Source organism: Heptranchias perlo, unplaced genomic scaffold, assembly GCF_035084215.1.
Source record: "Heptranchias perlo isolate sHepPer1 unplaced genomic scaffold, sHepPer1.hap1 HAP1_SCAFFOLD_194, whole genome shotgun sequence".
Lineage (NCBI taxonomy): Eukaryota > Metazoa > Chordata > Chondrichthyes > Hexanchiformes > Hexanchidae > Heptranchias > Heptranchias perlo.
The window spans coordinates 227,957-250,476 of record NW_027139208.1 but is presented as its reverse complement, the minus strand read 5'-3'; the positions used below and the strand labels follow the sequence as shown (position 1 = coordinate 250,476).

Here is a 22,520-nt window from a genome sequence, read left to right as displayed (position 1 = left end):
GAGCCCTCATCTTTCCATTATTAATAATTATTATTATCCCGAGCGTCTCCAGTCTGTGCTCCCCACTCTCTGCAGGATCACACTCTCTACAATCATGTGAAGTGAGGAGAGGAGAAGGAACAGCCTCCCAGGTAGAGGTAGAGGTAGAGAGGTGGAGAGGTAGACGTAGAGAGGAGGAGAGGTAGACGTAGAGAGGTGGAGAGGTAGACGTGGAGAGGTGGAGAGGTAGACGTAGAGAGGTGGAGAGGTAGATGTAGAGAGGTGGAGAGGTAGACGTAGAGAGGTGGAGAGGTAGACGTGGAGAGGTGGAGAGGTAGACGTAGAGAGGTGGAGAGGTAGACGTGGAGAGGTGGAGAGGTAGACGTAGAGAGGTGGAGAGGTAGACGTGGAGAGGTGGAGAGGTAGACGTAGAGAGGTGGAGAGGTAGATGTAGAGAGGTGGAGAGGTCGAGGTAGAGAGGAGGAGAGGTAGACGTAGAGAGGAGGAGAGGTAGACGTAGAGAGGAGGAGAGGTAGACGTGGAGAGGTGGAGAGGTAGACGTAGAGAGGTGGAGAGGTAGACGTAGAGAGGTGGAGAGGTCGAGGTAGAGAGGAGGAGAGGTAGACGTAGAGAGGAGGAGAGGTAGACGTAGAGAAGTGGAGATGTAGACATAGAGAGGAGGAGAGGTAGAGGTAGAGAGGTGGAGAGGTGGACGTAGAGAGGAGGAGAGGTAGACGTAGAGAGGAGGAGAGGTAGACGTAGAGAAGTGGAGATGTAGACATAGAGAGGAGGAGAGGTAGAGGTAGAGAGGTGGAGAGGTAGAGGTAGAGAGGAGGAGAGGTAGACGTAGAGAGGAGGAGAGGTAGACGTAGAGAGGTGGAGAGTTAGATGTAGAGAGGTGGAGAGGTGGACGTAGAGAGGTGGAGAGTTAGATGTAGAGAGGTGGAGAGGTGGACGTAGAGAGGTGGAGAGGTAGAGGTAGAGAGGAGGAGAGGTAGACGTAGAGAGGTGGAGAGGTAGACGTAGAGAGGTGGAGAGGTAGAGGTAGAGAGGTGGAGAGGTAGACGTAGAGAGGTGGAGAGGTAGACATGGAGAGGAGGAGAGGTAGACGCAGAGAGGTGGAGAGGTAGAGGTAGAGAGGAGGAGAGGTAGAGGTAGAGAGGTGGAGAGGTAGAAGTAGAGAGGTGGAGAGGTAGAGGTAGAGAGGTGGAGAGGTAGAAGTAGAGAGGTGGAGAGGTAGAGGTAGAGAGGTGGAGAGGTAGAGGTAGAGAGGTGGAGAGGTAGACGGAGAGAGGTGGAGAGGTAGAGGTAGAGAGGTGGAGAGGTAGAGGTAGAGAGGTGGAGAGGTAGACGGAGAGAGGTGGAGAGGTAGAGGTAGAGAGGTGGAGAGGTAGAGGTAGAGAGAAGGAGAGGTAGACGTAGAGAGGTGGAGAGGTAGAGGTAGAGAGAAGGAAATGTTTAGGGGGAGAATTCCAGAGCTTAGGGCCGAGAAAGCTGAAAACACGACTGCCGATGGTGGGGTGAAGCATATCGGGGATCCACAAAAGGCCAGAATTAGAGGAACGCAGAGTTCTCGGAGAGTTGTAGGGCTGGAGGAGGTTACAGAGATAGGGAGTGACGAGGCCATGGAGGGATTTAAAACAAGGATGAGAATTTTAAATTCCAGGCGTTGCTGGACCGGGAGTCAATGTCGGTCAGTGAGCAGAGGGTGATGGGTGAACGGGACTTGGTGCGAGTTAGGATACGGGCAGCAGAGTTTTGGATCAGCTGAAGGTCATGGCGGGTGGAAGATGGGAGGCCGGACAGGAGAGAATTGGAAAAGTCGAGTCCAGAGGTAACAATAGCATGGATGAGGGTTTCAGCAGCAGATGCTGAGACAGGTGATATTATGGGGTGGAAGTAGGAGGTCTTGGTGATGGAGAGGAAATGGGGTCGGAGGCTCAGCTCAGGGTCAAATAGAACGCCGAGGTTGGGAACAGTCTGGTTCAGACTCAGACAGTGGCCAGGGAGGGGGATGGAGTCGGTGACTAGGGAATGGAGTTTGTGGTGGGGACCGAAGACAATGGCTTCGAACTTCCCAATATTTAATTGGAGGAAATTTCAGCTCATCCAACACTGGATGTCGGACAAGCAGCGTAACAAATCAGATGCTGTGGAGGGGTCGAGAGAGGTGGTGGTGAGGTAGAGCTGGGGGTCGTCAGTGTACATGTGGAATCTCCCATTTCCCACAGGCTGCCTGAGCCAATAACCCCTCAAACCACAGTTAAACATCACTCAATATTCCCACCGTTTGAAAGCACCTTATCTGGGAAGGTTTCCAAGCGGTTATTCTACTTTCACTCCTCTCCCAGATACAGGGGAAGGTTCCCTATCAGCAGCAGGTACTGTATGACTGAGAGGAACTTACCTGGAAAGGAGCTGCTTCAAGATCTGTGAATAAAGAGAGGAGATCAAATCAGTCAACGAACAAATCAACACCCAATGGAACCAAAGAGTGAATTTGGGATTGAGAGTAAAGAGTTCAGTGTATAACAGTAGGTGGGACCAGTCACAGGAATGGGCAATAATCCCACATTTCACTGCACTCCATCCTGGGGCAGCGCCAACACTCCGAGGGCAGGGCTGAGGGGGCAGCGCCAACACTCCCAGGGCAGGGCTGAGGGAGCAGCACCAACACTCCGAGGGCAGGGCTGAGGGGGCAGCGCCAACACTCCCAGGGCAGGGCTGAGGGGGCAGCACCAACACTCCGAGGGCAGGGCTGAGGAGGGCAGCACCAACACTCCGAGGGCAGGGCTGAGGGGGCAGCGCCAACACTCTGAGGGCAGGGCTGAGGGGGCAGCGCCAACACTCCCAGGGAAGGGCTGAGGGGGCAGCGCCAACACTCCCTGGGCAGGGCTGAGGGGGCAACACCAACACTCCCAGGGCAGGGCTGAGGGGGGCAGCACCAACACTCCGAGGGCAGGGCTGAGGGGGGCAGCACCAACACTCCGAGGGCAGGGCTGAGGGAACAGCGCCAACACTCCCAGGGCAGGGCTGAGGGGGCATCACCAACACTCCGAGGGCAGGGCTGAGGGGGGCAGCACCAACACTCCGAGGGCAGGGCTGAGGGGGCAGTGCCAACACTCCCAGGGCAGGGCTGAGGGGGCATCACCAACACTCCGAGGGCAGGGCTGAGGGGGGCAGCACCAACACTCCGAGGGCAGGGCTGAGGGGGCAGCACCAACACTCCGAGGGCAGGTCTGAGGGGGCAGCACCAACACTCCGAGGGCAGGGCTGAGGGGGCAGTGCCAACACTCCCAGGGCAGGGCTGAGGGGGCAGCGCCAACACTCCGAGGGCAGGGCTGAGGGGGCAGTGCCAACACTCCGAGGGCAGGGCTGAGGGGGCAGCGCCAACACTCCCAGGGCAGGGCTGAGGGGGCAGCGCCAACACTCCGAGGGCAGGGCTGAGGGGGCAGCGCCAACACTTTGAGGGCAGGGCTGGGGGGCAGCGCCAACACTCCCAGGGCAGGGCTGAGGCGGCAGCACCAACACTCTGAGGGCAGGGCTGAGGGGGCAGCGCCAACACTCCGAGGGCAGGGCAGAGGGGGCAGCGCCAACACACTGAGGGCAGGGCTGAGAGGGCAGCGCCAACACTCCGAGGGCAGGGCTGAGGGGGCAGCGCCAATGCTGGGATCCACCAACAATCTTCAAACAATTCAGCCATCTCACCAGCCTCACAGAAACGCCCCATTCCCCAGACATGGCCCAGTTTATATTGAAGATGTACCTGAATAAAGGAGAGATGGTCCCTCTGTACCAGACTCTGGGTTTCTCCATCTATTAATGTAATCTGTTCCATGCTCTTGTTTAATGCTTCAGAACAGCTTCTAATCTGAGAGAGAGCTCGGAGACCCTCCTCATCGATCAGTTTCAGTGCGTATTCTTCATCTTCTTCCAGCTGTCTCCTCCATTCAGAGAAGCTCTTCGATAGCTTTCCTTTCAGCTCATTGATTCGTGTCTGAAACCCAAACCAACTCTCATTACAAACGGCCCTTCCACACAGCTCTTACCCTGAGCACACGGCACTTTCCAGGGACGGGACAGTTTGTTTCGATCACTACTCAATCACCCGTTAAAGATAGACAAGCAGTGGGGGGGGGGTCTACTGGGAGAGAAAACAGAGTTTAACGAGTGTTGCCTTGAGCCTTGAGTTTAATAGAAAGAGCACTGTATTTAGACTGTGTGTGGCACTGCCACCTGGTCCATCCACACCTGGAGTGATGGGTCCAGTTTTGGTGCCCACACCTGGTGAAGGAGATTGAGACTCTGGAGAGGACGGTGGCCAGAATGACACGTAGTCTGATGGATTTTAGTTCTGAGGATCAGCTCCAAGAGGGAGGGCGATTTAGAGAAAGGCAGGCTGAGAGGGACATGATTGAGGTTTTTAAAATGATCGAGGGATTATTGGACTCACTCGTTGGGTGAGGTACTTGAGATGGATCGGGATGGTGGGACTCGAGGGCCTGTGTGTAAAATCCATAGGCACAGAGTTAGGTTAGACCCCAGAGTCCTCGATCTCTGGAACAGACTCTCTGAACATGTGGGGGGTATGGAGTCACTCCCACCCTTTAAAAGGGAGCTGGGGAGGAATTTCCCAGAGTTTGTCCTGAATTGTCTGCAGGTGTTTTTTCTCTCTTCTGTTTGCCATTCCCAGGTGAGTCCATGGTTCGGGGTGGATCAGTGGTGTGTGTGATTGAACCCTGTCTGCATGGGGCAGGCTCGCTGGGGCTAATGGTCTTTTCTTCCTCTTCCTTTCTATGTTCATCTGATACAGGCTTCAGGGCAAGTCTCCAACTCCCAGCCTCTGACTGTGTCTGTTTCAGGAAATCCAGTGCCCAAGTGATGTAATAATATTCCCTGGGAGGTGCAGGGAGAGTTAAGCAGCTCCCCCTCACATCAAACACACGGGGAACTCAGTGTAATCAGTGACTCGGCCCCAACACAACCAGCCTGGTTTGGAAGGCCTGTTTCTGATGTGCTCATTGACTCAGTGGGGAGAGAAACCCTTTCTAAATCCAGTCCCACTTTACCCACCTTTATTTCAGCTTCTGATCTCTCCAAGTCTCGCTGTTTGCTGGAACAATTCTGCTGGACTCCCCGAAGACTCTCGATTTCTCTCTCCAATTCTTCCTGTAAAGGTGATTGGAATGTGTTTAAAATAATAACAACAGCCTGCATTTATACTGTGTTTTTAACACAGTAAAACCTCCCAAGGCCCTTCACAGGAAGGTAATCAGACAAAAATTGACACCGAGCCAAAGAAGGGGACATTGGGACAGGTGACAAAATGATTGGTAAAAGAGATTGGTTTTAAGGAGGAAATTAATGGAGGAGAGAGAGAGATGGAGAGGCGGAGAGATTTTGGATGAGCTCAAGTTTACGGAGGGTGGAGGATGGGAGGCCGACCAGGGAGCATTGGAATAGTCGAGTCTCCAGGTAACACATGGATGAGGGTTTCAGCAGCAGATGGACTGAGGCTGGGGCGGAGATGGGTGATATTACGGGGATGGAAGTAGCCAGCCTTAGTGATGGAGAGTACATGGGGACAGAAGCTCAGCTCCGGGTCGAATAAGATGGTGAGATTGCTGTAAGTCTGGTTCAGCCTGAGACAGTGGCCGGGGAGGGGGATGGAATCAGTAACGAGGGAACAGAGTTTGTGACGGAGGGGGTCTCAGACAATGTCTTCGGTGTTCTTCATGTTTCAGTGGATGAAATTTCTGCTCATCTAAGACTGGATGTTGGATAAGCAGGGTGACCAATCAAAGGCAGTGGAGAGGTCGAGAGAGTTCGTGGTGAGGTCGAGCTGGGTGATGTCAGCGTACATGAGGTACCTGACATTCTGTTTTCTAAATGATGTCGCCAAGGGGCAGCATGTAAGTGAGAAATAGGAGGGGGCCAAGGATAGATCCTTGGGGGACTCCACAGGTAACAGTGCGGGAGTGGGAATAGAAGCCATTGCAGGAAATTCTCTGTCTGCGACTGGAGAGGTGAGAGTGGAACCAGGCGAGGGCAGTCCCACTCAGCTGGACAACGGAGGAGAGACTTTGAAGGAGGATGGTTGGTCAACCATGTCAAAGGCAGCAGACAGATCGAGATGGACGAGGAGGGATTGTGCACAAGGGCCACAGTCACATAGGATCTCATTTGTGACTTTGATAAGGACAGTTTCAGTGCCGTGGCACAGATCGAAATCTGATTGGAGGGGTTCAAACGTGGAGTTGTGGGAAAGATGGGCTCATATTTTGGAGGCGACAACACGTTCAAAATCTTTGGAGAGCAAAAGGAGGTTGGAGATGGAGCGATAGTTTGCGAGGACAGAGGGGTCAAAGGTATGTTTGTTGAGGAGGGGGTGATGATGGGGGATCTGAAAGGGAGCTGGACAGTACCAGAGGAGAGGGAACTATTTATAATATCAGCGACCATGGGGGCCAGGAAGGGAAGTTGGGTGGTCGGCAGAATAGTGGGATTGGGTGGAGGGAGCAGAAAGTGGGTCTCATGGACAAGATGAGCACGGAGATTGCAGGAGGGGAGTTAGGAGAGAAAATGGAGATGTGAGTTCAGGGCTAGGACAGGGGGGAAACTTGGGAGAAGATTGGTTTGGTCGGCGATGGGAAGGGAGGGAAGCAGCAGAGGCAGCTGAACGGATTGTCTCAATCTACCTGATAAAGAAGATCATGAGCTCCTTGCACTTGTTGTTGGAGGTGAGGGTGGAGGGGCAGGAGAGAGGGGTCTTGCTGATAGTGGAGAACAGAAGCTGGGAATTATCTTACATTCCAGGATGATCCTGGAGTAGTGAGCAGTTTTGACAGAGGAGGAATAAAAGGGATTGAAACTGGAATGTAAAAGGGAAATGATTCCGTTCCAGGAGTGACCCCACTGGGTGTGGATAGAAAGTGGTTTGGGGGATTCTCAGTGTCTGGGCCCTGAGCAGAAATATTCCCTTCTGTGACTCTCAGTAAAGAGGCGCTCCCTGCCCTGTATAAACTGAGGAACCACACACACACCGGCTTCTTTTCACACTGACTCACCGTGTGCTGCATTTTCACACGGACTCAGCTCCTCCATTTCCAGGAATCAGCCGAGGGGAAAGGGAGACAGACTCAGTCACACCAGCATTTCTCAAACACTAATTCCCTCTTGTTGTGAGAAACAGTTTCTCCCCCCAGCCCCTGAGTCACCCCCCGTGGGTGTCCCTCACTCCCCCCACCGGTGATGGTCCTCTCCCTGCTGGTCAGATGGCAGAATACCCCAGCGTTACACAGGGCTACAACATGCTCTGCTCTACAGCCCTATGCCATGGAGTGCCAGTTCTCACAGGTGCCCACACAGTGAATTACTGAGCTCTACAGTGCCCTCACCAGGAGGGGCTGAGTGTGGGTGAGGGGCAGTCACCCTGGGCCACTCTCACACCCTCCCAGAGCCCACCCTGTTCTCTCAAACAGACTGTAAGAGAAAGGGGAGGGAGAAAATCTGACTGATGAAAAACAAACAGCCGTAAACCCAGACCCAGTGAATCAGCACTGTCTGCAATCAGTTCGAATTAATGTTGGTCATTAACAGGAAAATTCTCCCTCACTGTATTTAATATCAGGAATTGTGTCACTCACCTTAATTGCAGCTTGTGCCTGATCCAGGCTCAGCAGTGTGTGGGATTTATGTTTCCCTATTATTGTACAGGAAACACACACACACTCTGCATCATCTTCACAGTAGTATTCAAGGATCTTCTTATGGTGAACGCACTGCCTGTCTGTAAGATCCGCCTCAGGTTCGATTAGGGTGTGTCCACTGAAGGCCTTGTTCAGCAGATGTGGTTTTAAATGACTGGAGCAAAAAGATGTTTCACATTTCAGACACGTCTTCACAGCTGGGGATGGATTCTCGACACAGTAATCACACACGACATGGGCTGGATCAGCTCCGGGCTCCATCCCGACAGCACCTGAAGCAGCTTTCACACAGCACAAGAGAGACTGAGGAACCAGAGCAGGAAGTGAAATTCTTATCAACACTCGGTGCAGGGAGTGACGATGTTAGTTTCACTTTCATGATTCACTCTGTCTGAAGATTAACCCTTTCAGTCCTGCAGTAGCAGGTCAGAACCAAAATCAGTAAAACATGATTACAATTTTACAATCTGGAGCCACAATACAGCAAACTGGGCTCAGTAAACAAACCGAAAACTAATCAGCTCAGACCAGACGCAAAATGGTTTAAGAAACAAATTAAAACTGATATAAAGAGGAACAAAAAACCTTTACAAATCCTGCAGAGAGGAAGGTGAAGGAGATCTCTGGGAGGAATAGAAAAATATACAGAAAAAGTTGAAAGGTTCATCAGAGGGGCAAAGAGAGATCAAACAAAGCAAACCAGCAGAGGCTACTAGTCTCAGTAAACTCAACACGAAACATGTCCAAACAACACAGAGCTGTGACCAACAAAGGTAAAATAATGTTGGACAACAAATCCAAAACAGCAGAATACAGTCAGAGGAAGTCATGATCAAACTGTACAGGGTCTGGTCAGACCCACCTCGAGTACTGTGTCCAGTTCTGGTCAGACTGCACCTCGAGTACTGTGTCCAGTTCTGGTCAGACCCACCTCAAGTACTGTGTCCAGTTCTGGTCAGACCCACCTCGAGTACTGTGTCCAGTTCTGGTCAGACCCACCTCGAGTACTGTGTCCCGTTCTGGTCAGACTCACCTCGAGGACTGTGTCATGTTCTGGTCAGACTGCACCTCGAGTACTGTGTCCAGTTCTGGTCAGACCCACCTCGAGTCCTGTGTCCAGTTCTGGTCAGACTGCACCTCGAGGACTGTGTCCAGTTCTGGTCAGACCCACCTCGAGTACTGTGTCCAGTTCTGGTCAGACCCACCTCGAGTACTGTGTCCCGTTCTGGTCAGACCCACCTCGAGTACTGTGTCCAGTTCTGGTCAGACCCACATCGAGTACTGTGTCCAGTTCTGGTCAGACCCACCTCGAGTACTGTGTCCAGTTCTGGTCAGACCCACCTCGAGTACTGTGTCCCGTTCTGGTCAGACTCACCTCGAGGACTGTGTCATGTTCTGGTCAGACTGCACCTCGAGTACTGTGTCCAGTTCTGGTCAGACCCACCTCGAGTACTGTGTCCAGTTCTGGTCAGACTGCACCTCGAGGACTGTGTCCAGTTCTGGTCAGACCCACCTCAAGTGCTGTGTCCAGTTCTGGTCAGACCCACCTCGAGTACAGTGTCCAGTTCTGGTCAGACTGCACCTCGAGGACTGTGTCCAGTTCTGGTCAGACCCACCTCAAGTGCTGTGTCCTGTTCTGGTCAGACTGCACCTCGAGTACTGTGTTCAGTTCTGGTCAGACCCACCTCGAGTACTGTGTCCAGTTCTGGTCAGACCCACCTCGAGTACTGTGTCCAGTTCTGGTCAGACCCACTTCGAGTACTGTGTCTAGTTCTGGTCAGACCCACCTCGAGTAATGTGTCCAGTTCTGGTCAGACCCACCTCGAGTACTGTGTCCAGTTCTGGTCAGACCCACCTCGAGTACTGTGTCCAATTCTGGTCAGACCCACCTCAAGTACTGTGTTCAGTTCTGCTCAGACCCACTTCGAGTACTGTGTCCAATTCTGGTCAGAACCATTGTGTCCAGTTCTGGTCACAGGAACATAGGGACGGAATAGCCTCCGCAGCCCCTCGAGATTGTTCCACAGTGAAATTTGGTCCTGGCTAATCTGTATCTTAGCTCCATTTACCCATCTTGGTTCTGTAACCCTTAATAACCTTGCCTAACAAATTCTACCAATTTCAGGTTTGAAATTTTCAATTGACCCCCACCCTCAACAGCTTTTTGGGGGAGTGAGTTCCAGATTTCCACTCACCTTTGTGTGACGAACTGCTTCCTGACATCACCCCTGAATGACCGAGCTCTAATTTTAAGGTTCTGTCCCTTGACTAATTAACTAATTTGAAGGTTATGCCCCTTCTTCTGGATTACCGCACCAGAGGAAATAGTTTCTCTGTATCTGGTTAAAAAGCAGGAACTCAAATATAGTAATCTCTGGATTACTCCCAGTGCCAGGCACGAGTGAGTATTGGAATAGTCGGATAAGACAGGTTAATGCGTTGCTGGAGAAATGGTGCAGGAGTCAGAGCGTCAGATTCCTGGGGCATTGGGACCAGTTCTGTGGCAGGAGGGATCTGTTCAAAATGGATGGGTTGCACCTCAACAGAGCTGGGACCAATGTCCCCCCGGGGAGGTTAAATAGTGCTGTGGGGGGAGGGTTAAAAAAAATTGGCAGGGGGATGGGCACCAGGAGGAAACATTAGAGAGGAGAAACAAGGTGCACAGAGGACTGGGAGGGAGACTAAAGAATAGTTCAGAAATAGGAGGGAGCAGATAGGGGGGTAAATGCGAGGCAGTCGAAGATGAGTTTAGAGTGCGTGTGAATAAATGCAGGTATCGTGATCAATAAGGTTGGTGAGCTGCAGGCTCGAGTCACCACATGGGACTATGAGACAGTGGCAATAACAGAGACCAGGCTCAAAGAAGGGGAGGATTGGGGGCTTAATATCCTGGCTACAAGGTATTCAGGAAAGATAGGGAAGGAATGAAAGGAGTTGGCGGGAGGCGGGTGGGTGATGGCAGTATTGATCGAGGAAACCGTTATAGCACTGGAAATGGATGATGTATCTGAGGGTCAAAGAGAGAATCTATTTGGTTCGAAGTAAGGAACAATAGAGGATCTATTACACCAATGGGTGTACACTATAGGGCACCAAATAGTGGGAAGGAGATAGAGGGGCAAATTTTCTGGCAAATTACAGAAAGATGCAAAAACTATAGAGTAGTGAAAATGGGGGTTTTCAATTATCACAATATAGACTGGGACAGTAACAGTGTAAAGGGCAAAGAGGGGGAGAAAGGCAAGAAATGTGACAACATAAGAATATAAGAACATAAGAAATAGGAGCAGGAGTAGGCCACATGGCCCCTCGAGCCTGCTCCGCCATTCAATCAGATCAAGGCTGATCTTCGACCTCAACTCCACCTTCCTGCCCGATCCCCATATCCCTTGATTCCCCGAGAGTCCAAAAATCTGTCGATCTCAGCCTTGAATATATTCAACAACTGAGCATCAAAAGCCCTCTGGGGCAGAGAATTCCAAAGATTCACAACCCTCTGAGTGAAGAAATTCCTCCTCATCTCGGTCCTAAATGGCCGACCCCTTATCCTAAGACGATGCTCCCTAGTTCTACACTCTCCAGCCAGGGAAACAGCCTCTCAGCATCCACCCTGTCAAGCCCCCTCAAAATCTTGTGTGTTTCAATGAGATCACCTCTCATTCTTCTAAACTCCAGAGAGTATAGGCCCATTCTACTCAATCTCTCCTCATAGGACAACACTCTCATCCCAGGAATCAATCGAGTGAACCTTTGTTGCACCGCCTCTAAAGAGGGTAAGGAGACTAAAACTGTACAAAGTACTCCAGGTGAGGTCTCACCAAAGCCCAGCACAATTGAAGGAAGACTTCCTTACTATTGTCCTCCAACCCCCTTGCAATAAAAGCCAACATACCATTTGCCTTCCGAATTGCTTGCTGTACCTGCAGGTTAACTTTCTGTGTTTCGTGGACGAGGACACCCAAATCCCTCTGAACACCAACATTTAATAGTTTCTCATCATTTAAAAAATATTCCCTTTTTCTATCCTTCCTTCCAAAGTGAATAACCTCACATTTCCCCACATTATATTCCATCTGCCACCTTCTTGCCCATTCACTTAACCTGTTGATATCCCTTTGCAGACTCTCTGTGTCCTCCTCAAAGCTCACTTTCCCATCTAGCTTTGTATCGTCAGCAAACTTGGGTACATTACACTCGGTCCCTTCTTCTCAGTCATTAATATAGATTGTAAATAGCTGAGGCCCAAGCACTGATCCTTGCCGCACCCCACGAGTTACAACCTGCCAACCTGAAAATGACCCGTTTATCCCTACTCTCTGTTTTCTGTCCATTCACCAATCCTCTCTCCATGCTAATATATTATCCCCAACCCCATGAGCCCTTATCTTGTGTAACAACCTTTTATGTGGCACCTTATCGAATGCCTTTTGAAAATCCAAATAAACTACATCCACTGGTTCCCCTTTATCTACCTTGCCAGTTAGATCCTCAAAAAACTCCAGTAGATTTGTCAAACACGATTTCCCTTTCGTAAAACCATGTTGACTCTGCCGAATCATATTATGATTTTCTAAGTGCCCCATTACCACGTCCTTAGTAATAGATTCCAGCATTTTCCCAACGACTGATGTCAGGCTAACTGGCCTGTCGTTCCCTGTCTTCTCTCTCCCTCCTTTCTTGAATAGCGGGGTTACATTTGCAACCTTCCAATCCACAGGGACCATTCCAGAATCTGTGGAATTTTGGAAGATCACAACCAATGCACCCACTATCTCTGCAGCCACCTCTTTCAGATCCATGGGATGTTGGCCAGCAGGTCCAGGGGATTTGTTGGTTTTTACTCCCATTAATTTCTCCAGTACTTTTTTTTAACCAGTACTAATTACTTTAAGTTCCTCACTCTCATTGGACCCTTGGTTCCCCACTATTTCTGGTATGCTTTTTGTGTCTTCTACTGTGAAGACAGATACAAAATTCTTGTTTAATGTCTCTGCCATTTCCTTATTCCCCATTATCATTTCTCCTGTCTCAGACTTTTTTTTTCGTTCATGGGACGTGGACCAGCATTTATTGCCCATCCTTAATTGCCCTTAAGAAGGTGGTAGTGAGCCGTCTTCTTGAACCGCTGCAGTCCTTATGGTGAAGGTTCTCCAACAGTTAGGTAGGGAGTTCCAGGATTTTGACCCAGCGACGATGAAGGAACGGCAATATATTTCCAAATCGGGATGGTGTGTGACTTGGAGGGGAACGTGCAGGTGGTGTTGTTCCCATGTGCCTGCTGCTCTTGTCCTTCTCGGTGGTAGAGGTCGTGGGTTTGGGAGGTGCTGTCGAAGAAGCCTTGGCGAGTTGCTGCAGTGCATCCTATGGATGGTACACACTGCAGCCACTGTGCGCCGGGGGTGAAGGGAGTGAATGTTGAGTGTGGTGGATGGGGTGCCAATCAAGCGGGCTGCTTTGTCCTGGATGGTGTCGAGCTTCTTGAGTGTTGTTGGAGCTGCACTCATCCAGGCAAGTGGAGAGTATTCCATCACACTCCTGACTTGTGCCTTGTAGATGGTGGAAAGGCTTTGGGGAGTCAGGAGGTGAGTCACTCACCGCAGAATACCCAGCCTCTGACCTGCTCTTGTAGCCACAGTATTTATGTGGCTGGTCCAGTTAAGTTCAGCCTCTAAGGGACCCACATTTACTTTTGGTACTCTCTTCCTTTTTACATACTTGTCTTACAATCTGCTTTCATATTTCTTGTTAATTTACTCTCATATTCTACTTTCTCCCTCTTTATCATTTTTTTGGTCATCCTTTGCTGGTTTCTTCAACCTCTCCCAATCCTCAGGCTTACTACTCTTCTTGGCAATATTGCAAGCCTCTTCTTTTATTCTAATACAATCCTTAACTTCTTTAGTTAGTCACAGATGGATCACTTTTCCTGTGGGGCTTTTATTCCTCAATGAATAATCCCGCGGGTCACCGAATAATCCCGCGGTTCACCGAATAATCCCGCGGGTCACCGAATAATCCCGCGGTTCACCGAATAATCCCGCGGTTCACCGAATAATCTCGTTGTTCACCGAATAATCCCGTGGTTCACCGAATAATCTCGTGGTTCACCGCCCTCTCTCTCGTCGTTCACCACCCTCTCCCGTGGGTCTCCCCTCTCTCCTGTGTTTCACCACCCTCTCCCGTGGGTCTCCCCTCTCTCCTGTGTTTCACCGCCCTCTCCCGTGGGTCTCCCCTCTCTCCTGTGTTTCACCGCCCTCTCCCGTGGGTCTCCCCTCTCTCCCGTGTTTCTCCGCGCTCTCCCGTGCGTCTCCCCTCTCTCCCGTGGGTCTCCGCTCTCTCCCGTGTTTCTCCGCCCTCTCCCGTGGGTCTCCGTCCTCTCCCGTGGTTCTCCGCCCTCTCCCGTGGTTCACCGCCCTCTCCCGTGGTTCACCGCCCTCTCCCCTGGTTCTCCGCCCTCTCCCCTGGTTCTCCGCCCTCTCCCCTGGTTCTCCGCCCTCTCCCGTGGTTCCCCGCCCTCTCCCGTGGGTCTCCCCTCTCTCCGGTGGTTCTCCGCCCTCTCCCGTGGATCTCCGCCCTCTCCCGTGGTTCTCCGCCCTCTCCCCTGGTTCTCCGCCCTCTCCCCTGGTTCTCCGCCCTCTCCCGTGGGTCTCCGCCCTCTCCCGTGGTTCTCCCCTCTCCCGTGGTTCTCCGCTCTCTCCCCTGGTTCTCCCCTCTCTCCCGTGGGTCTCCCCCCTCTCCCGTGGGTCTCCCCTCTCTCCCGTGGTTCTCCCCTCTCTCCCGTGGTTCTCCGCTCTCCCCTGGTTCTCCCCTCTCTCCCGTGGGTCTCCGCCCTCTCCCGTGGGTCTCCGCCCTCTCCCGTGGGTCTCCGCCCTCTCCCGTGGGTCTCCGCTCTCTCCCGTGGGTCTCCCCTCTCTCCCGTGGTTCTCCCCTCTCTCCCGTGGTTCTCCCCTCTCTCCCGTGGTTCTCCCCTCTCCCGTGGTTCTCCGCTCTCTCCCGTGGTTCTCCCCTCTCTCCCGTGGGTCTCCGCCCTCTCCGGTGGTTCTCCCCTCTCCCGTGGTTCTCCGCTCTCCCGTGGGTCTCCGCCCTCTCCCGTGGTTCTCCCCTCTCTCCCGTGGGTCTCCCCTCTCCCGTGGTTCTCCGCTCTCTCCCGTGTTTCTCCCCTCTCTCCCGTGGGTCTCCGCCCTCTCCCGTGGGTCTCCACCCTCTCCCGTGGTTCTCCCCTCTCCCGTGGTTCTCCGCTCTCTCCCGTGGTTCTCCCCTCTCCCGTGGGTCTCCGCCCTCTCCCGTGGGTCTCCGCCCTCTCCCGTGGTTCTCCGCTCTCTCCCGTGGTTCTCCCCTCTCCCGTGGTTCTCCCCGTTCTCCCGTGGTTCTCCCCGTTCTCCCCTCTCTCCCGTGGTTCTCCCCGTTCTCCCGTGGTTCTCCCCTCTCTCCCGTGGTTCTCCCCTCTCTCCCGTGGGTCTCCGCTCTCTCCCCTGGTTCTCCGCGCTCTGCCGATTCTGACGGTTGTGCTGCTGCCGCTCTTTAAATCTTCTCCTCAGCCTCTCCCGTGGTTCTCCGAGTACCGGGAGGGAGAACGTCATCCACAGGCTCAGTCAGGCATGTCCCAGGAGTCAAGCCAATTCAGTAAAGGCTTTCGAACAGGCTTAAGAGAAACGTGTGTTGCTGCGAAATGCTGGATTGGGAGAAACCGAGGCAGGAAACACACTCCCACTATTTGTGCTCTCACATGTTTGGAATCTGCAACCAGCAAGGAAGAAAGAAAGAACTTGCATTTCTATAGCGCCTTTCACATCCTCGGGACGTCCCAAAGCGCTTTACAGTCGATGAAAAACTTTTGAAATGTCGTCCCTGTTGTAATGTAGGAAACACGGCAGCCAAATAATGCACAGCAAGATCCCACAAACAGCAGTGAGATAAATGACCGGGTCATCTGTTTTAGTGATGTTGGTGGAAGGCTAAATATTGTCCAGGACTCCGGGGAGAACTCCCTTTTGCTTCTTCGAATAGCAGCATGGGATCTTTTACATCGAGCTGAGAGGGCAGACAAGGATTCGATTTACTGTCTGATCCAAAAGATGGTACCTCCGACAGTGCAGCGCTCCCTCAGTACTGACCCTCCGACAGTGCAGCGCTCCCTCAGTACTGACCCTCCGACAGTGCAGCGCTCCCTCAGCACTGCACTGAGTGTCAGTGTAGATTTGTGCTCCAGTCTCAGTTCCACCATGGATCAGTCAGTTTACCTGAGACACGGATTTGCCTTTGTTTTGCTCTGAAACGCGTCAATGATGCAAAGTGATGGAAATGAAAGTTTACTATTCCCGTATCCATCGTCACTTTTTGTGTTGGGCAGTGAATTGATTTGCTTGGAAGCTGCCAGAAAATTTTCCCTCAAACTGTATTTCAAAGTTGAAGCCAAGTTGGCTGCTCAACAAAATGTCTGAACTTCACGATGAGAACTGACACAAATCTATGGAATGACTGGCAGGGAAACAGTGAGACTTAGTGCAACTAAACTGTGTTGATAAGGTTTGTTTCTGCAAAACTTTTTGACGACCATTTCCAATCAAAGTAGAAACCCGTAGAGAGAGTGAGGTAACAGACAGGGTGGGTGAGATGGGGGGGCTGAACAGACAGGAGGTATTGCGAGGAGGCATTGCACTCCTAATTTCGAGCTCAATAATTACACGAACACGGTGTTCCTGGCACGGGCACAGTAACTGCAACAAAGAACTCAGTTACTCTTTGAAACCACAACTCGAAACAAATGGCGTCCAATCATCTCGATTTCTCCTCATCCCCAAATATTCTTTTAAAAACAACTTTAACGTTACAACATTATCTGAGCCAAATCTAATAGATTTGGATTCCAGAGTACAGGAGGGAAAGACCATTTGGTCCATCAAAGCTGCTTCTTCTGAAAGACCCATGTGCTGTTTGAACTACAGTGGAATCTCCCAAACTGTTGTGAGGGAGGTTGAACAGCCACAAGGGAAATTCCCCAGAGGAAACCCTGTGAAATTTCTCCAACCTCTGAAGTAACCAAACAGAAACTCCAGTGGACTGGAGAGTGGCCCAGGTTGTGTTTGACCTTGCTTATAACCTTCCATCCTTTCCCCCTGAGCTTTGTTCTTTTCTTCTGAAGGCACTGACTCTTTGCTGGGGTTAGTTCAACAGGTGCGAGTGTCCCACCACCATTCACGTGTGAGCTCCAGCAGTGTGGGCTGACAGGCTGTCCCATTGTGAAGAGAACCAGAGGCGAGCTGGGATTCTCTTCACATCCCACATTCCAGGAGGGGACACTGGATGGTGATCAGAAGTGGGGACCTTGCCTGATTTTACTGTGAATTGCAGCATCCTGACCTCTGACCTGGTTAAAATAAGCAGTCGCCAGCGTGTGACTTCCTGCCCCTTGGCTTTAATGGACAGAAAACCACAGGTTGGTGACCAGAGAATGGGGAAACTCGGGCCCACGGATCAAACGAGGGCCTCCTTGGACTAAATGGCTTATTGTCCCACCATTACCACTTAAACCGGGCTGGGACCAGCGTCCTGGTGAATTTAATAACTCGGGCTGTAGATAGGGCTTTAAACTAAAAGTGGGGCGGAGGGGTCAGGGGAGGGGAAATTTAGAAATCTAATGAGAAAAGTCAAGGGAACAGAGCAGTGTAGTGATTTGGGTAAAGATAAGCAGAGTGTGGCAGGAAGGGACAGAGAGTTTACCAATAATAGAACATCAACAAATAAGGTCAAAGCAGGAAAAAATGGTAAAAAGTCAAGATTAAAGACTCTTTATCTGAACACATGGAGCATTCGGATCAAGATCGATGAATTAGTTGCACAAATAGAGATAGGTGGGTTTGGTCTAACAGCCATTACAGAGATGTGGTTGCAAAGTGACCACGGTTGGGAAGTAAATATTCGAGGGTACGAGACTCTTAGAAAAGACAGACAGAATGGAAAAGGAGGGGGTGTAGCCCTAATAATAAAGTGTGACATAAGGACAGTGGTGAGAAAGGATCTCAGCTCAGATCAGGAAGTAGAATCAGTGTGGGTGGAAATAAGAAATAACAAGGGGCAGAAAACACTGGTGGGAGTAGTTTATAGGCCCCCTCATAGTAGCTATACCGTTGGACAGAGTATTAACCATGTAATAATAGGTGCTTGTAACAAAGGTAATCGTGGGGGACTTTAATCTTCATATCGACTGGGCAAATCTAATTGGCAAAGGTAGTTTGAAGGATGAGTTCATGGAATGCACTCGAGATGGTTTCCGAGAGCAACACGTCATGGAACCAACCAGGGAACAGGCTATTTTAGATTTTGTATTGTGTAATGAGACAGGGTTAATTAGTAATCTCACTGTAAAGGATCCTCTGGGGAAGAGTGATCATAATATGATAGAATTTCACATTGAGTTTGGGAATGATGCACTTAGAAACTAGAGTCTTAAACTTAAACAAAGCCAATTACATTGGTATGAGGGGTGAGTTGGCTAATGTAGATTTGGAAATTAATTTAAAGTGTGTGATGGTTGAAAAGCAATGGCAAACATTTATAGAAATATTTCAATCTTCTCAACAAATATACATTCCATTAAGAAATAAAATCTCCATGGGAAAAGTGACACACCTGTGGCTAACTAAAGAAGTTAAGGATAGAATTAGATTAAAAGGAGAGGCCTATAATGTTGCCAAGAAGAGTAGTAAGCCTGAGAATTGGGAGAGTTTTAGAAACAAGCAAAGGACGACCAAAAAATTGATAAAAAGGGAGAAAATAGAATATGGAAGTAAACTAGGAAGAAATATGAAAATGGATTGTAAGAGCTTCTACAAATATGTAAAAAGGGAGAGAGTAGCAAAAGTAAACATTGGTCCCCTAGGGGCTGAGACAGGAGAAATTATAATGGGGAATCAGGAAATGGCAGGTGCGTTAAACAAATATTTTGTAACTGTCTTCACAGTAGAAGACATAAAAAGCAGACCAGAAATAGTGGGGAATGAAGGGGCTAATGAGAGTGAGGAACTTAAAGTAATTTTTATCAGTGGAGAAAAAGTACTTGAGAAACTAATGGGACTAAAAGCCGATAAATCCCCTGGACCTGATGGCCAACTTCCGAGGGTACTAATGGAGGTGGCTGCAGAGATAGTGGATGCATTGATTATGATCTTCCAAAATTCCCTCGATTCTAGAATAGTCCCAGCAGATTGGAAGGTAACAAATGTGACCCCACTATTCCAGAATGGAGGGGGAGAGAAAACAGGGAACGACAGGCCAGTTAGCCTGACATCAGTCGTCAGGAAAATGCTGGAATCCATTGGTAAGGAAGTCGTAACAGGGTACTTCGAACATCATAACGTGATAAGGCAGAGTCAACATGGCTTAATGAGAGGGAAACCGCGTTTGACAAATCTATTGGAGTTTTTTGAGGATGCAACTCGCAGGATAGATAAAGGGGAACCAGTGGATGTGGTGTATTTAGATTTTCAAAAGGCATTCGATGAGGTGCAACGTAAAGGTTGTTACGCGAGATAAGGGCTCATGGGATTGGGGGTAATATATTAACGTGGATAGAGGATTGGTTAATGGACAGAAAACAGAGAGTAGGGATAAACGAATCATTTTCGAGTCGGCAGGTTGTAACTAGTGGGGTGCTGCAAGGATCAGTGCTTGGGCCTCAGCTATTTACGAAGGGACCGAATGTAATGTATCCAAGTTTGCTGATGAAACAAAGCTGGGTGGGAAAGTAAGCTGTGAGGAGGACACAGAGAGTCTGCAAAGGGATATGGACGGGTTAAGTGAGTGGGCAAGAAGGTGGCAGATGGAGTATAATGTGGGGAAATGTGAGGTTATTCACTTTGGGGTAGGAAGAATAGAAAACCAGAATATTTTTTAAACGGTGAGAAACTATTAAATGTTGGTGTTCAGAGAGACTTGGGTGTTCTGGTACAAGAAACACAAAAAGTTAACATGCAGGTACAGCAGGCAATTAGGAAAGCAAATGGCATGTTGGCCTTTATTGCAAGTGGGTTGAAGTACAAGAGTAAGGAAGTGTTACTACAATTGTACAGGGCTTTAGTGAGACCTCACCTGGAGTACTGTGTACAGTTTTGGTCTCCTTATCTAAGGAAGGATATACTTGCCTTCGAGGCGGTGCAACAAAGGTTCACTAGATAATTCCTGGGATGAGAGGGTTGTCCTATGAGGAGAGGTTGAGTGGAATAGTCTTGGACTCTCTGGAGATTAGAAAAATAAGAGGTGATCTCATTGAAACATGTAAGTTTCTGTGGGCACTTGACAAGGTAAATGCTGAGAGGTTGTTTCCCCTGGCTGGAGAGTCTAGAACTAGGGGGCACAATCTCAGGATAACGGGTCAGCCATTTACGACTGAGATGAGGAGGAATTTCTTCATTCTTTGGAATTCTCTACCCCAGAGGGCTGTGGATGCTGAGTCGTTGAATATATTCAAGGCTGAGATCGTTAGATTTTTGGACTCTGGGGATCAAGGGATATGGGGATCGGGTGGGAAAGAGGAGTTGAGGTTGAAGATCAGCCATGATCTTATTGAATGGCGGAGCAGGCTCGAGGGGCTGTATGGCCTACTCCTGCTCCTATTTCTTATGTTCTGATATACTTATCCGCTGGCTTTACCCACAAGACCACTGGGGGGATATTAGTCACCTTCTTAACCAGATATTTGTCCAGTCCTTTTTAAAGGAGTTCACATTAACTGCTGTTGATGGAATTCTATTCCAAGACTCTGATCTGGAAGAAGTCGGGGGGGTCGTAAACTGATCAGGAGAGTGACCATGGGCAGGAAGGTGGTCCCGTGCCCACTCTCTCTGTTCATACAGACAGGGAATAAAAATACTTTACAAAACAATAATTTGGTTCAAAAATAAGAATATTTGCAGCAGGAAACTGGTGATGAAAAATCAGGATCATTGCTGGAATTGTTTGTGTCTGAATAATTATGTATCCCATTCATGGATAAAAGGATTAGAAAAATAACCAACTGCGGCCAATTTGGGGAAAAAGTCTGAGAAATGTCTCCCCCGCTCCACGAGACAAGCTGCAGGAGACTGGAGTCACCAATGACCCATCACTACATGTACATAACCTGCCCTCCTCACCCACCCTCTTTAATGTCCTTAGTAACACAGCAATGGACAGGACCAGAAAAGACCATTTTACATGACCAGCAGGCATTTTACACACAGCAAGATCCCACAAACAGTAATGAGATGGAGGGCCAGTTAATCTGTGTTGGTGGTGGGACTGGGTTAATACATCGTTTGGCCACCAAGATTTTCCTTCTGTTAAGTGAAGGTCCGAGTTAACATGTGCAGCACTTTTCTACAGACCCTGCACTATGAGGGCTACAGCTCAGGTTCAATCTGTTCTAATGCTCCTGCTACACTGCTTCAACAATGGGCCTGAAATCTCCCCCCATCCCCTGCCCTGTGTGACAGTTTACATTTCCCACACCAACTGTACTTGTGCACAGTGAGGCTGCCAATTGGATGCTGAATAACGGTCGACTTCTGTGCAATGAACCCAACAGGAATTGCACTGCAAACTCCCAAACTCATTTCATTACTTTCCTTTGAATAAAGATATCTCGGTATATCTACTGGCTGTACTCCCGCACACTGAAAGCCTGAATGTCACAATAATTCACACGGACTTACTGGACAAGAATTTGTCTTTTTTATGTGTTCGGGGAAATCAAACATTAATTTTTTCCTTTGGAAAAACGGGGCCTTAAAATCAATTACTCCTGTGACCAGGGGCAAGAGTTTGAGGGATTCATTGAAATGTGGATGGAATCGTGCAATCCCCAAATCATCAGGTCCCCTTGGAATAATCAGGGAACAGACTTTTCCAGTCAAGGTAAACCAGTGACCCCAATTATAAACAGACAGAACTGCTGAATGCCATCCCCAAAACACCAGGTGAAAACCCAACAATCTCAAAATAACAACAGAATCTGACTTTGAGTCACAGTAAAGCAGTGGCTCTGATTATGAGTAACAAAGCTGGGCGAAGTCAGGAGAGGGAGAACAAAGGACATCAGCAAGGCTGCCTGAAGATGGGAGTCTTATCTCGGGTTTTGAAAACCACTTCTGAAACCAATGAGATGGTTCGAGTCTCAGTTTTCACAGTCCCAGGATGTGATGTTAAAAACACACACAGACTTATTTTCATGTAATCACCGTAGATGATCACGTGATAAATTTGCAGTGGTTCGATTACAGTCATTAATCCTCGAGTGTGAAAGACATCAAGCATCAACTGCCTGGGCACCTCTGCCCTCAACGAGCTGGTGTGGGAGAACGGACATTATCACACTGGTACAATTTGGTGAACACTGCTCAAACAGTACAGTAGGAGTTCTGAAGAGAGGCCAAACACATGCAGTTCTGCAAATTCATAGAATCTTGCAACACAGAAGGAGGCCATTCGGCCCATCGAGCCTGTGCCGGCTCTTTGTTAGAGCTATCCAGTTCGTCCCATTCCCCCGCTCTTTCCCTCTAACCCTGCAAATCTTTTCCCTTCAAGCATTTATCCAATTCCTTTTTGAAAGCCATGATTGAATCTGCTCCCACCACCCTTTCAGGCAGCGCATTCCAGATCATAACCACTCGCTGCGTAAAAAAGTTTATCCTCATGTCGCCTTTGATTCTTTTGCCAATCACCTTAAATCTGTGCCTTCAATTCTCAACCCTTCCACCAACAAAAACAGTTTCTCTTTATTTACATTATTTAAACCCTTCATGATTTTGAACATTTCTATCAAATCTCCTCTTAACCTTCTCTGCTCGAAGGAGAACA

At 49.6% G+C, this 22,520-nt stretch overlaps 2 protein-coding genes across 2 annotated transcripts in view; both read right to left on the bottom strand.

Moving 5' to 3' along the window:
• LOC137309955 (E3 ubiquitin-protein ligase TRIM39-like) overlaps positions 1-3,973 on the bottom strand; it is a gene marked incomplete at its 5' end in the record, with an annotated part of 43,288 nt that extends 39,315 nt beyond the window's left edge. The window contains 2 exons of the mRNA XM_067977951.1: positions 2,387-2,409; positions 3,746-3,973. Of these exons, the coding sequence (XP_067834052.1) occupies positions 2,387-2,409; positions 3,746-3,973 (251 nt within the window). The remainder of the gene's footprint in view (positions 1-2,386; positions 2,410-3,745) is intronic.
• Positions 3,974-7,452: 3,479 nt separating this feature from the next.
• The window catches only part of LOC137309954 (E3 ubiquitin/ISG15 ligase TRIM25-like), a 34,059-nt gene continuing 18,991 nt past the window's right edge, over positions 7,453-22,520 (bottom strand). The window contains exons 4-6 of the mRNA XM_067977950.1: positions 8,280-8,311; positions 7,626-8,019; positions 7,453-7,461 (exon numbers count right to left, since the gene is read on the bottom strand). Of these exons, the coding sequence (XP_067834051.1) occupies positions 7,453-7,461; positions 7,626-8,019; positions 8,280-8,311 (435 nt within the window). The remainder of the gene's footprint in view (positions 7,462-7,625; positions 8,020-8,279; positions 8,312-22,520) is intronic.